This window comes from Eschrichtius robustus, chromosome 20 (genome assembly GCF_028021215.1).
Source record: "Eschrichtius robustus isolate mEscRob2 chromosome 20, mEscRob2.pri, whole genome shotgun sequence".
Classification (NCBI taxonomy): domain Eukaryota; kingdom Metazoa; phylum Chordata; class Mammalia; order Artiodactyla; family Eschrichtiidae; genus Eschrichtius; species Eschrichtius robustus.
The window spans coordinates 5,594,166-5,608,616 of NC_090843.1; the positions used below are offsets into that span (position 1 = coordinate 5,594,166).

General features: G+C 51.1%; 2 protein-coding genes across 3 annotated transcripts in view; one reads left to right on the forward strand and one right to left on the reverse strand.

Annotated features, from left to right (window-relative positions):
* SLC39A11 (solute carrier family 39 member 11) overlaps window positions 1-14,451 on the reverse strand; it is a 422,853-nt gene that overhangs the window by 388,420 nt on the left and 19,982 nt on the right. The window lies entirely within an intron of this gene.
* Window positions 6,804-12,146, forward strand: SSTR2 (somatostatin receptor 2). Its single transcript, XM_068530806.1, has 2 exons — window positions 6,804-6,919; window positions 10,858-12,146. Exon 2 carries the CDS (start codon window positions 10,949-10,951, stop codon window positions 12,056-12,058), a length of 1,110 nt encoding a protein of 369 aa, XP_068386907.1. The 5' UTR covers window positions 6,804-6,919; window positions 10,858-10,948; the 3' UTR covers window positions 12,059-12,146.

Consider the following 14,451-nt stretch of genomic DNA (forward strand, 5'->3'; position numbering starts at 1 on the left):
AGGAAGAAAAGGACAAGGGGGATGTCCACAGTCAGAAGGAGTTCTCTGTGGGAAAAGGACACAGTGGGATTCCTCACACAGGTCCCCGGCTGCTGGGGACGCAGAGGAGCACAGACCCCAGAAGCAAACATGCCAGAAACAGGAGGCTGACCCAGCTCAGTGGTTCTCCAACTTGGCCAGGATGAAATCTGGCTCTGATCTTCCTTGACCTAAACACAAACAAAACCACTGAGACCCATTTACTGGTTCTGGCCCATCTGTGGGATCACGGCCCACCTCTCAGAAGCTGTGAAATACCCATGCCTACAAGAGACAGAGCATCAGTAATGAGTACCTGCCACAGGGCACCAAGGCGCTGCCCCCATGTCACCCGGGTACCCCTCGACGAGACGAGGGTGTTCGTTACTCAGTGGCGCTCTTCCTTACGAGGGAAAAACTCCTGTTCCACCTGCCTGTGAAGTAGATGCTCCCAGGCCCCACGCCTGCACCAATCCTGCCCAGCGCCCCCTCTACCAGTGACACAGGATTCCTGGAATTGTGGACTGCATTGTAAGTCCACAGCGGCCCCGGTAAAGAGGTGAGCTGCTTGCTGTCTGACCCAGGACAGACTTTTCCCCTCCCTGATCCAAAGTTCCTGCACCTCTAAAATGACAAGCTTGGACTTCCCTGGTGGCGCAGTGGGTAAGAATCCGCCTGCTAATGCAGGGGACACGGGTTCGAGCCCTGGTCCGGGAGGATCCCACATGCCGTGGAGCAACTAAGCCTGTGCGCCACAACTACCGAGCCTGCACTCTAGAGCCCGCGTGCCACAACTACTGAGCCTGCACTCTAGAGCCAGTGAGCCACAACTACTGAAGCCCGCGCGCCTAGAGCCCATGCTCCGCAACAAGAGAAACCACTGCAATGAGAAGCCCGCGCACCGCAACAAAGAGCAGCCCCCCGCTCGCCGCAACTAGAGAAAGCCTGCGCAGAGCAACGAAGACCAAACGCAGCCAAAAATAAATAAATTTACAGAAAATAAAATGTTTAAAGTGAGAAGGTTTAACTAGCGGAGGTTCTCTGCTCTAGTTGACATTAAAGTCATCTGGGGAACTTTAAAACAAATGATCTGGTCTCCGTCCCAGGTCCATTATATCAGAATCGCTAAGGATGGATCTAGGGCATCTTTAGTTTTTAAAAACTCCCCAGGTGATTCTGCTGTGCCACCTGGTCGTGAAGCCCTGACCCCTTCTAGCTGCTCTCCGAGGGCCATCTGGCTTCCCTGAGTCTATAAATCTGACCCTAAAAGCAGCTCTTTCTTTCCCAGGAGAAGGCCTGCCCAGAGAGCAAGCTAATTAGGCAATTCAGCATGGAGGTGGGAGGGGACAGGTCACACAGCAGGACAGCGCCAGACACATGTTACCTGGCTCGACCTGGAAGGGGGAGGAAAAAGGGTCCTAGAAAAGACTAGATGGTTGTCTGGGCCTCGGAGAGCTTGGAAACAATCCAGAACTCATCAACAAACACCCTGAGATTAGGGGATAAATGGCAGGGAAAAGAGTTTAAAACAATTAAGGTATGCATAGTCCCTCCTCCACCTCGATCAGCCTCCGGGGGTGACTGAAGGAAGGAAGGACCCCCTTCTCCGCCAAGCTGCTCTGCATAATCCTGCTGCAGGCATTGGTCGCTGTGTGGCCTTGAGCAGAGTACTTAACCTCTCTCTGCCTTGGTTGCTTCATTCACAAATGGGGAGAGTCATAATGGTGACAGGCTTCCTAGGGTTTCAGCAAGATTACATGAGTTAACATAAAGTGTCCACTACAGTGCCTGGCACACAGTAAACACTCAACAAGTGTTCAAAATTATTCACAGGGAAGATTCCCCACGGCGAAATAAATTGGGAAAACACTGGGCTGAAGATAAATAGGTTTCTTCACGAAAAGACTTCTCAAAATAACAATATTAATAATAATAATGGTATGGACCTCAAAGGTTGAGAAGATTAAATGAAATGATGGATGTGCGGAAAGCTCAGTCCCCACCATGCACATAATGGGTACTTAATAAACATTACCCGTGAGTGTTATTAATAAGCACGGGGGCGGGGAGGGGGGAGCTTTAAGAGAAGGAGCGGACATGCGGCGCTTCCCAGACTCGTGCTCTTTTCCTACAGAGCATCTGGCAGAATCTGTGCAATAGGCAGCACGTGCTGGGAAAAACCCCAGAGGGGGATGGCCACGTGTTTTCCAACTATGTCGCCAAGGGGCTGAAAAAAAGGATCTAGGCCAGGGTGAGAGCTACAGGGATTTGGTTACCAGGAAAAGGATATGGATGGAAGAAAGTGCTGGGCCGGAGGGTGGGGAGAGCTGGGAACCCCCTCCTCCAGCTTTCCCACACTCATCGTGCAGGGTCGTGTCCCCACGGGAGGGGCAGGCGCCTGGGATCCAGAAGAGCTGATTCGACATGACTTTGCCACTCTCTAGCTGGGTGACCTTGGGTAAGTCACCGGGCCTCTCTGAGCCTGGTATCTATTTACCTGTATGCTGATGGAACGTGGGCTATACACTTGAGCATTTCTAAGGTCCCTTCTCGATCCAGGATTCTATGTTGATGTGCAGTTCTGCCCCAGTGGGTGAGGGCAGAGAAAAAGGAACACTATCTAAACCATACTGTCTTCTAACCATGATCCCTGATTCTAGACTTATTAGGGGTGGTTTTCAGAGAGGTTCTGACGTCTGCTCACTCACTCAGCCATTGCATTCCCTATGGATTGAGGAATCTCATAGAGAAAAATGGTGAGTGTCCAGCCAAACTCCTACCTGCCAAGGGGTGGGGAAGAGAGACGGGATGAAAGGGCCCACGTTATCCCCTTCTGTATCTAAAGAGACTGTTCAACCCACCATGCCAAACGGTCAGAGTTTTAAAAGAGCTCTGGTGACCATATGTCATATTTTCCAAACTAACCGTCAGGACCCATGATGTCAGAAAGGGTTTTTCGTGCCACTGGGTACCAGATGCGGCCTCGGAGACAGAATGTGGAAGCTGACATCTCAATTTTGGTAAAAGGCACGTAGTTTGTGGGTGACAAGGGACGGAACAGCTGAAAACAGGAGTATCCCAGGAAGTCCAGGTAACATGAGCAACACGCAGGGGACCGTCCCTTCCTCTGTACATCTGTACGTTCTCCACAACAGGAGCGCTGCCCTTCCCACCTCTATAGAAGCGACGAGCCTCCTCCTTGGCGTTGCCATGGAGACAGTAAAAACCACCCTGGATGTGTGGATGGGCACCCACCTCTCCCAACCGGGTCCAAGCCTCTTCCCAGGACCCTCCTGCTTTCCTCTAGGCTTAACTGCGAGACTGACTTCCACTAAACTGATTGCAGGGTCACGATTCCTCCCCCATTTAATTTATTACACCGCTAAGAGCCACAATGACCTACTTGGGACTTCTGTATTCACATCAGAGCCCCTGGGCTGTGAACTTCTCACCAAAAGGTTGAACTCAGCGGCACCTCCCCACGTTACAGGCAGAGCACTGGCCAGGTCCTTGGTCCTGCTCCTGTTCTTAATTTCCTGCTGTCTATTGTCTCTCCGATAAGTGCTGAATGAGGGAAAGGTATTATTTAATTGCTTTAAAGATATCAGACAAGCCAGGGTGGAGGTTATCTCCTCTCCAACCCTTCTATTTTTCTGGCTCAAGGTTGGGTTACTTAGTTACTCAGCAAACTGCAGAGGAAGGGGAGGCAGCCCCAGCGGTGACAGTGCAGACTTCATTCGGCAGATGCAGGGGAAGTCGAAAGAATAGCCATCAGGACTCAAAGAGGGACGGGAACCTGAGGGTAGCTGCCAAGTGCAGGTGGCAGCAAGATCAAACAGCTCTCTCAAGGCATTCAAAGCCAGGAGAGGGAAGCCTCCCTTATCCGGACAAAATCAACAATTGTTCTAGATTACACAGTTCCTGCTGTCAAGGTCAAGGTTGTTCAGACCCCACTCACCCAGCCCTGCAGTGGAGACAGGCGTGCCTGAGCTGGATGGATGGGGCCAGTACTTTTTCTAGGCTGGACTCACCCCACCTGCCTTATGGGGAGGCGGGGGAAGAGGAGGCTTCACAAGGAAAGGACAGCGAAGGGGGATTTCACTGGATCAGATCATCCGAGATAAAGAGCATTGTTGGAGGAGGTCATGGAGAAGACATGACAGCCGGTTGACCTGAGAGCCGGACCAGGGCAATCTGAGGCTCGGTGCCCCCTCCCCTGTCCTTGGAATGTACATTCCCTCGCTAGGAACCATCTCAAAGCCTTCAAAGCAATGTGTTGTCGAGACCATCCGGACTGAATACATGACTGAGCCCCCTTAAGACCTCTATATAAACTTCTAAGATTTTGGAGGGCGGGTGCAGAGATCTATGCACTTTGCAGCACCCAAGACAAGCCTCATGTGTGACTTTCCTGCTTCTTAAAACTGCCACCCACCAATCTTCAGTGGCTGCCTTTCTTCCGTCTCTTCTTGCCCTCCGTGTCCAGGGGAGGCAGTTTTGAATTTCACCCGGGAAACCCCTGAGGTTGCAACCAAGAAACCTACTAATCGCCCCAGCCAGCTGCCCTGAAGGGAGATGGTTATTCAGCTGGTCCATCGGGGCAGTCTGCGTTTGCTGGTAGTATTTATATAAAACTAAAAAAAAAGCACTGTTCCATCAGGCTTACCTCACTGAGGGTTGGGAGGGGACGGGAAGGGGGACATTGAGAGCCACTGGTTCATTTCTTGTATAGGTTAGAAAACTGATTCTTTTTCAAAAAAATGACACAGGAGTTTGGCACCAACAGCTCCAGACCTTTGAAAAGATAACATGGTTCCCGGGAAAGGAATCTGAGACTGGAATAGGCATTTCCTGGATCTTCTTTTTCTTCCTCTTTTTCTGGAAACCAGTTGGGTCATTGGTTTTTGTTGTTTTTTTTTTAATTTTTTTTTTAAATGTATTTATTTTTTGTTCATTTATTTTTGGCTGCGTTGGGTCTTCATTGCTGCACGCGGGCTTTCTCTAGTTGCAGCGAGCGGGGGCTACTCTTCATTGCGGTGCGCGGGCTTCTCATTGTGGTGGCTTCTCTTGTTGCGGAGCACAGGTTCTAGGCCCGCAGGCTTCAGTAGTTGTGGCGCACAGGCTCAGTAGCTGTGGCCCACGGGCTCAGTAGTTGTGGCTCACAGGCTCTAGAGCGCAGGCTCAGCAGTTGTGGCGCACGGGCTTAGTTGCTCGGCGGCATGTGGGATCTTCCCGGACCAGGGCTCGAACCCGTGTCCCCTGCATTGGCAGGCAGATTCTTAACCACTGTGCCACCAGGGAAGCCCTGGGTCATTGGTTTTAAACTAGAAGTTGCAACACGTGCTATTGCAGCAGCTCTGCCCCCCCCGACCCCCCCCCCCCCTCGAGCATGCAGGGTTCTCTTGAGCTCAATTCCACTCTGTCTCCTGGTACTATGACCACCCCTCCCTCTTCCAGCTGGTGGTGAGCAGGGGCACCCCTATTCTGTCGAGCTACCCAGATAACGATTCAAACCCCATTAGGACTGACATCTCAGAAAGAGACACATCCAACGATAACCCTTGATTTCCACCCTCGCGGTGGGTACCCCAAGACACAGCCTGGCCCAGATAGAAACTAGCAGTTGATTGCTACCTTACCTGGTGGTTCCAACTTCCCAGGCCACTCACCCACCTCTAGGGCTCACTGCACCTGCTAACCAGCCTCCTGTAACTTTCACTGGTGGATTGCAAATCAGATAACAGCACCGTCAGAGCCAGCTCAGCCCACAGAGGAAAACTGTAGCTGGCGTTTGCTTTCTGTTTTCCCATCTTCTAATACTGTACTCAGGATGGTGAGTGTGTGTGTGTGTGTGTGTGTGTGTGTGTACTTGCAGGAGGGTGAGGAAGGAGAGGCTGCAGGACCAATTATGACATTAAACTTGGAACAGAAGCTGAATCATCACAGTCAAAAAATAAACAGCTCTACCTGTACGCGCGACACAAAACCTACTTCATGCACGTTTGTATGCATTTGCTCCCTCACAGCAGGGAAGAGGAGGGGCTGTGCCGAGTCAGACCAGCAGGTGCCCACGGTCAAGGTTATGATAGGGGACTGGCTGCACGGCCACTGCGTCTGCAAGCTGTGGAAAGCTGGGAGAGCTGGGATGAGACGCTCCCTTGCTGGGCCTCTGACTGCTCCCGCACCTGAATTTTGGAACCCGAGAGCGGGCTCACACCCTGTGCGGAGGGGCGTTGGTCACTGCATGGAGAAGGGCCTTTCCCGGACCCGTTTTCTCCCGCTCCTTCCCCTGGCCCTGCGCCCGGGGATGACCCACTGCTTTGCAAACTTGTCCGAATGCAGAGACGGCAGAGGTCGCGGAGCGAGTGTGGGTCGCCGGGCGCCACTCCAACTGCCTGGAATAGGCTGGGTGAAACAGAACAGACTGTGAAAGCGGACGGAAGACAGCGCGTGTCCCTGCCACGGGTCTTGGGGAGGCCGAAATCGCTCGACCCTTCGCTCCCCACACGCGCGTCCCCCTCTACCCGCGGCGCCCGCGACCTCCGCCCGGAGCCCCCCGCAGGATTCTCCGCGCGGCTCACCCCTGTCCGCCCACAGGACCGGGGGGGCGGAGCGAGCTGCCGTGACGTAATCGGGGGGCGTGGGGAAATGAGCCGAGGGGCCCGCGCTCGGCACGGCCAGTCCAGGCGGCGCAGCCACCCGCGCGCGCGCTCCGTCACCCGCGCCCGGAGCCTCAGTCCGCGGCTCGGCGCCCGGGATCTGCGGGCCCAGCGGGCTCTCGGCGGTGCGACTCGCGAGCGGAGCGGGCAGCTCTGGACAAGCGGCTGCGCGCCCGGCTGGGTTGGGGACGGCCGCTGGGTGCCGGCGAGCCGAGCTGGCGGATTGCAGCGGAAAAGCAAAGGTGAGCTGTGTGGGAGTGCGTGTGTGTGTGTGTGTGTGTGTGTGTGTGTATGAGAGAGAGACAAGCACTTGGGCACCTGGGTGCATCTGCGCTGCATGGGGGGTGCGCGCGTCGGTGTGCCCGAGTGTAGGTCCCGGTGCGTGGTTCTCCACCCTCGTGTTTTCGGGGGTGATTTTGGTGGGAATGAACGACAGCGGGTGTCCCAGCGTGAGTGGGGCGCCGTGGGTCGTGTGTGCTGGAACGGACGTGTCCGCACAGCTGCATGCGGGTGTGCGTGGCGTGCGCCCTTGTGCAGTCCTGTCCCCCAGCCGAGTGTCCAGGTGGCAGCTTCGACGGCGACAGTTTCTCTCTCATCCGCCCGCAAAAGAGCCCGGACGCGAGGAGAGCGAGGCCGGAGGGGACACCGCCGGGGCTCCTGCGGGCGCGCACCCGGGATCCGAGCCTGTGAGTGGGAGGCGGCGGAGCAGGAAAAAAAAGGGGGTTCTCCCTTGTTCTTTCTCGCCGGGCCTGGGACACGGATCCCGAGCGGTGTAGGGTCTGCTCCCCAGCGCCCGGGCGGAGAGAACAGGATGCCTCGGTTTGCAGAGACCGAATCTCTGAGTGGCCTGCGCCCGCGAGCCGGCGGCCAAATCCCCAAGCGGCTGTCGCCCGCTCCCAGCCGTCCCTGATGCCCCGGCCCCTCTCTGCCTTCAGAGACGAGGGTGCTGGCAGGACAATCTTTAATCTCCTACTCCTGGAAATAGCAGGGAATCCTTCAGGAAACCCTTGGGTCTGATGGCCAGCGAGGTGGATGGCGCAGAGGAGGATTTTCTGTGCCCGCCTGGAGAGCCAGCTGGGCGGTCCGGAGTCTCACCTCTCCCCACTGCCCTTCGGCCAGCGCTGCCTCGGCTTTTCCTAGGCGCACCAGCACCTCGGTGGCCCGCACCTGGCTAATGAGTCTCCCCCCACCTGTGGGGCTCACGCTCCAGCCGCCCGGAGACCCACTGGGGTTTAGGAGGCCCGAGGGAAGTGGGGTGGGGCCTGAATGGAGGGAAAGATGCTGGGAGAAGGGAAAACTGAAGCTGAGCAGGATTTAGGACCACCCCGGATGCGTGGTCCCCATCCCAGCATTCTTAGGCTGGGAACCACAGCCCCTCTGGGAGGGGAGGGGATGCTCTAGCCCATTCTCACCCTCCTCTCCAACAGAGCTGGAGTCAGCCTCAGAGGAAACCAACAACCAGGCATTTCCAGTATCTAACAATTCTTAGGCTGGAAAAAATAAAGCAGAAAAACCAAACTTCCTGCTGCATTTAACCACAATCCAGCAACTAATGATGCCTGGCATTGGACTCCGCTTTCAATGAAACACAAATGAAGCAGTCGCTCAGAGACCTTAGGCAGCTGACTTCGTTGTTGACGCAATAAAATTCACTGTGATTCAAACTCATTTCTTCTTTGGAGGAGCTTTCTCACTCCGGACTGGTTCCCCAGCTTACCATCTCTGCCACCTTCACCAAGCTCTGAACTCTGTCTGTTGCTGCCTCTCTCAAAAGTGGAGAATGCTGCTTCTCAGCCTAATTTCAAAAAAAAAAAAAAAAAAAACATGACCCTATGCAATTCCACCCCATTGTGTGAGACTCTAGCCGAAAAGGCAGTCAGGGCTAGAGGTCAGCATTCAACCAACCCACCCTCACCTGCCTGCATCATCACCCCATCCCCAAAGCTCTACGCAGGGCTTCTGCAGCCCAGAGGTCTTCAGTTTTACCCAGACATAGGAGTGTGACCTTGCACATCACATAGATGGGACCCTGGAAATGCTAGTGATTAATGTATACGCCAATACAGGTGCCTTAAATAAGATTCTGGGTCAGAAGAATTAAAGTAACTAACAAAACAGATAGAAATGATATTGGAAACAACCTATGTTAACCCAGGGATGCCAAAGATGGTTTCTTCACAGCTTCTGTTTTTAACAGCTGCCAGTTTATGCTTTTTACCCAGTGCAGACATTGAATCCTGGGTCCCCAAAGCACTCTGCAGAAAGATCAGCCACAAAGCCCAGACCCCACTTTACAGGCAGTTGTGTAGCGGGGAAATCAGCACAGAAAGGATAAGCAATGCACCCCGCAGTGCAGAATGAACCAGAGGCAAAGGTGGGCGAGCATCCTGAGGCATTTGTTGCTGGCTAAGTCCCCTATAACGCATCAGCAGCCTCTCCAAGCAGAAAGGAGCTATCTCCAGTCTTCACTGAGGCAGCAGGAAAAGCGCCCTGCTCAGAGGAAATGTGGCCGCAAAGTGAACTACTCCCGCTATGAGCTCAGCACATCACCCCTTCTCCAGCCTCCCTCTTCCCAGAATGACCTCTTACCTGCCCTGCTGGCTTCGTGCTTCACGTACGCAAGACCCAGCTCAAACATTCTTCATGTGAAGCCTCCTCTGAATCCCCCAGCAGAGAAAGGCGTTCTTAAATCCTTTGTTCGTATCTCCATGCAACTCACACCCTGTAAGAGTTGCCATCCTTCCTGTCTCCCCTCCTAAGTTGTCACCTCCATATCTTGTTCACTCCTGTATCCCTGGTATCCAGAACAAAGAAGCACCCCAGTGATGTTTTCTGAACGACCGTAGATAAATCATTTAATTATGTGATGAGCTATTGTTCTGTATCTTAGGCCAAGCCAACAGTGTTACAATTATTTTCTCGGCACGGAGGTGAAACAGGGGTCAGCTGCCTCAAACCAAAGCCCAGTTAACAGCCAATATAGTTTTCCAGTCCACTGAGCGGCGGCTGTGATGCTGTGAAAAGTGCATTAGACCTGGGTGTCCTGTGTTCAAATCCCAGCTCCACCAATGAGGTACAAGGGAATGGGAACAAGTTCCTTAAACTCTCTAAGCCTCCGTTTCCTCATCTGTAAAATGGGGATAATTATCCCCACCTCATCGGATGGTTGGGAAGGTCAAGGGGACAGCGGATGTGAACGAGCGACATCCGTGCTTGGAATTCACTTCTGTGAATGAGCCTTCCTCCCTCACACCGGCTCCTGTTTTCATGCTTAATCAGGGGATCACAGGCAGATTCTCTGGGGTGTGAAAAGATAAGCATCCTGCCGAGGGACTTGGGAAAGGACTCTCCGAGGCATGAGGCGGTCAAGCACGGAGTAACGAGAAACAAAAACGGAAGAAACAAAAATCAACTACAGCATACATTTGAAAAATAAAAGCAAGCCAGATCTTTATTTTTAATATTTAAGACTATAAATTGGTTCATCGTGTAGGCAGGTTTCAATAAATTAGAAATGAGTAAAATGGTAGACGAAAAAGGGAGAAAAGATAAAACTTTTTAGAGTTCTGATGATGAAGCCAGCACAGTGCTGGGCATTTTCACCTCCACTGCACCACTTCGCCTTCATGACACCTCCACTGTAACAAGTGAGAGTCAGGGCGGTTAAGTGCCGGCCACGGGGTCACGTGGGCTCCATGGGTGAACCCTAGGTTTTTTTCACCTCTAAAGTCTGGGATTTTTCCACGATGGGGTTTTCAGAATGGAAAGACTCCAAAGCAGTCAACAAGCCAACACAGATTTCCTCAAGGGGAAAAGGCCAGGAATGCCGGCGTCAGACTCCTCTGAGGTCAGACCTCTCCAAGCGCTGCCTTTTTACAGTTCGGACCAGTTAGCTTCTTAGGAATCGCTGTGTTGCAGCCACCGCCAACTCCCACGTGTGCATCACCAAAGGTGACAAGATAAACTCTGATGACTTAACTCAAACCCTTTCCCCCCAGTGGAAAAACAACTCAAAAAGCCCGCACGCTGATGAGAATGGGCTGGTAGGCTCACGTTGATGTGAAAGATAACACACTTTCCAATTGAGGAGCATCTGAGAGGGCAAACCAGAAACACGGAAAGCTGGTGAGAACTTAAGTAGCCTCTGATTGATGAATCAATTTTCCTTTTTTCCTTGCAGATGTCACAGTGGATCCTTTGCCTCCAGGACCCATGAAGGTGAGAATAAGATCTCTGGCTGGTTGGAACTAGCCTAAGACTGTCAGGCAGCCATGGATCTGGCATATGAACTACTCAATGGGACCCAACCTTGGCTTTCCTCTCCATTCGACCTCAATGGCTCTGTGGCTACAGCCAACATTTCAAACCAAACAGAGCCATACTATGACCTGACCAGCAATGCAGTCCTCACCTTCATATATTTTGTGGTCTGCATCATTGGGTTGTGTGGCAACACACTTGTCATTTATGTCATCCTCCGCTATGCCAAGATGAAGACCATCACCAACATTTACATCCTCAACCTGGCCATCGCAGACGAACTCTTCATGCTGGGTCTGCCCTTCCTGGCCATGCAGGTGGCTCTGGTCCACTGGCCCTTTGGCAAGGCCATCTGCCGGGTGGTCATGACTGTGGATGGCATCAATCAGTTCACCAGCATCTTCTGCTTGACAGTCATGAGCATTGACCGATACCTGGCTGTGGTCCACCCCATCAAGTCGGCCAAGTGGAGGAGGCCCCGGACAGCCAAGATGATCAACGTGGCTGTGTGGGGGGTCTCTCTGCTGGTCATCTTGCCTATCATGATATATGCTGGCCTTCGGAGCAACCAATGGGGGAGAAGCAGCTGCACCATCAACTGGCCAGGCGAATCTGGGGCATGGTACACAGGCTTCATCATCTATGCCTTCATCTTGGGGTTCCTGGTGCCCCTCACCATCATCTGTCTTTGCTACCTGTTCATTATCATCAAGGTGAAGTCCTCTGGAATCCGAGTGGGTTCCTCCAAGAGGAAAAAGTCTGAGAAGAAGGTCACCCGGATGGTGTCCATTGTGGTGGCTGTCTTCATTTTCTGCTGGCTCCCCTTCTACATCTTCAATGTCTCTTCGGTGTCTGTGGCCATCAGTCCCACCCCGGCCCTTAAGGGCATGTTTGACTTTGTGGTGGTCCTCACCTATGCTAACAGCTGTGCCAACCCTATCCTGTATGCCTTCTTGTCTGACAACTTCAAGAAGAGCTTCCAGAATGTCCTCTGCCTGGTCAAGGTGAGCGGCACAGACGACGGGGAACGAAGTGACAGTAAGCAGGACAAATCCCGGCTGAATGAGACCACGGAGACCCAGAGGACCCTCCTCAATGGAGACCTCCAGACCAGTATCTGAACTGCCTGAAAAATCAATCAGTCAAACGCCAAGCTCTGCCAACCGGCCGTGTGCTCCCCACCCCACCCCCTTTCCCTCCCTCACCCATCACCTGGCTTCTAGAATATGGAATTGCTCAGCATGAGTCCACTTCAGAGAATGGCATTTGAGTCGGTTTGTCTGAGTGAATGATAATGTATTAAATTGATTACCTCCCCCTTAAAGTGAACATTTAAATGCAGGCAGACAATTCAGAGTCTGGAGAGGTGATCTTTGGAGACGCTGAAGTTCAACAAAAAGAGAAAACCCTATCTCTGTGTTTATGTGTTTAAAACCCAATATGTAACCTTGTGGTCTTATATTTATACTTGCCTGTTCCTATCTAGTCCCTGTATAGTCATGACCTACGTCTCCTGAGTTCATGTACACAAGTAACAAGTTCAAACGTGCATAGTATAGGTGGACGTTTATTTCAATATGGTACCCGCAGGAACGGACTTAACCATGAAGCCAATAAAGTTTAAGCTTCAGGGATCTCTCTTGCTTTGGCAGTATGTTCACATGGCCATACGTTTTTGTAAAAAAAAAAAAGTAAAAGTAAAAGTAAGATAGTTTTGTATTCTTTTCCTTAAAAAGGTCTTAAATTGTATAAGCTTCCAGCCTCACAAAACCTGCCTCTGCCCCTGGGTATTTGCTTCATTAACTTCAGGCAAGTTAGATCGAAGTAAAAAGAGAGAGGGAGAAGGTATTTGAGGACCCAGAACATAAATTCATGTGTTCTCTCTTCTTAGATATAATCAAAGAATTATTCGTCCCCCCAGAAGGACTTAAAATGGTTGTGGTCATCGATCACCGTATTTATCAAGACAAGGCCTGCTTTGTTATAAGATTGCATTTTTTTTCTTCTCAAATTGCTTTAATTTTTCTTAGGGAGCCGTGGAGGGGAGTGGGGTTGGGTGGAAATCACTAACATGAAAGGCAAAAAATGGACCATAATTCTTGTAGGGAAACAGTTTTATTCTCCCCACTGTGAAAATAAATGAATAAGAACGAAGTAAAATTGCACCTTTACGAGAAACCATGAAACAGCTTTTTTTTTTTTTAATGCCAGACATGGCTTTCCAATGAAAGAAAATGGAAATGTAATTCAACAACCCCTTAAAGCGGCTTTTTAAGAACTGGATACAAAGCTGGGCACTAAGAAAATCACAGTGCACGAGAAAGACCCGAGGACATTGTTCCTAAAACATCACCGTACGCAACAGCCAATAAATACGCAGCATGTAGGGGTGTGTAGGTGTGAGCATTGGAGGGAGCCCCATCCCTCACGGGTATGGCCATGCCACCTTGCTCACCCACAACAGACACACTAAACATCGACCTTTAATCCACGGATTCCCTGAGCTACTCCTCAAGCACTGTTACAGACAGGCACTTCACACCGTCAGTGACGTTTTTCTGTCCCTGAAATTGTAGATGGGCTTGTATACAAGCAATAAGAAAAGAGATGATGCCCATTTCATTGGCTGATCACAATTTCCAGAGTACAAAGAAATACACACTCGGGTGTTTGCAAGGATGCCATCGTCTCTAGGTTTGTATGAAAGCCTCACTCTTAGTGTCTCACGTATCAATTATACCATATTTAGGAGTGAGCTTGCCTCTTCTGGCTCCCTAAGCAAGGGCTGCCTGACAGTTAGAAAGACTAAGAGCTCCACCTGTGGCTATGGTGCTGCTTTTCTTCTATCTGCCTATGTAATTCATGCCACCTCATTCCCAAAAGCACTGTGGCCCAGAAAATATGTTCAATAAATAATGATAGATAAATCCATGCAAAAATAAAAAGAGGCTCTAGTGGAAAACTGATGAATTCATAAAAGTGCTAACAGAAGATCAAGATGAAAAAAAAATTAATTACATGGGACTGAGTGAACTGATGAGGATGATTATAATTTTTGTGACTTTCTGCTTGAATAAAAAAAAAAAAAAATCCCCCCCCCCCAAAAAAAATAAAAAAAATAAAAAGAGGTACAATTGTAAGATGAGACTATCTGGAAAGTTGTTACACAAAACGCATGCCGTAGGGACTTCCCTGGCAGTCCAGTGGTTACGACTCCACGCTTCCACTGCAGGCGGCGTAGGTTCAATCCCTGGTCAGGGAACTAAGATGCCACATGCCAAAAAAAAATGCATTCACTAAAATCCCACAAGGTTACCAAAGGAAAGGTCAGCTGCAAGGTCAGCTCAGGACCTCTTAGCAGCCACAACTAATGGAGAGTGACTCCCCCTCCTCCTCCTCCCTTCTCCTCTTTCATAAAAACAAGCAAAGATTTGCAATGAAATGCTTTAAACCCAACTTTACCATTATTGTAATATGTGATGTTCCTGGGTCTTTGCATAAACGCTGACATTTA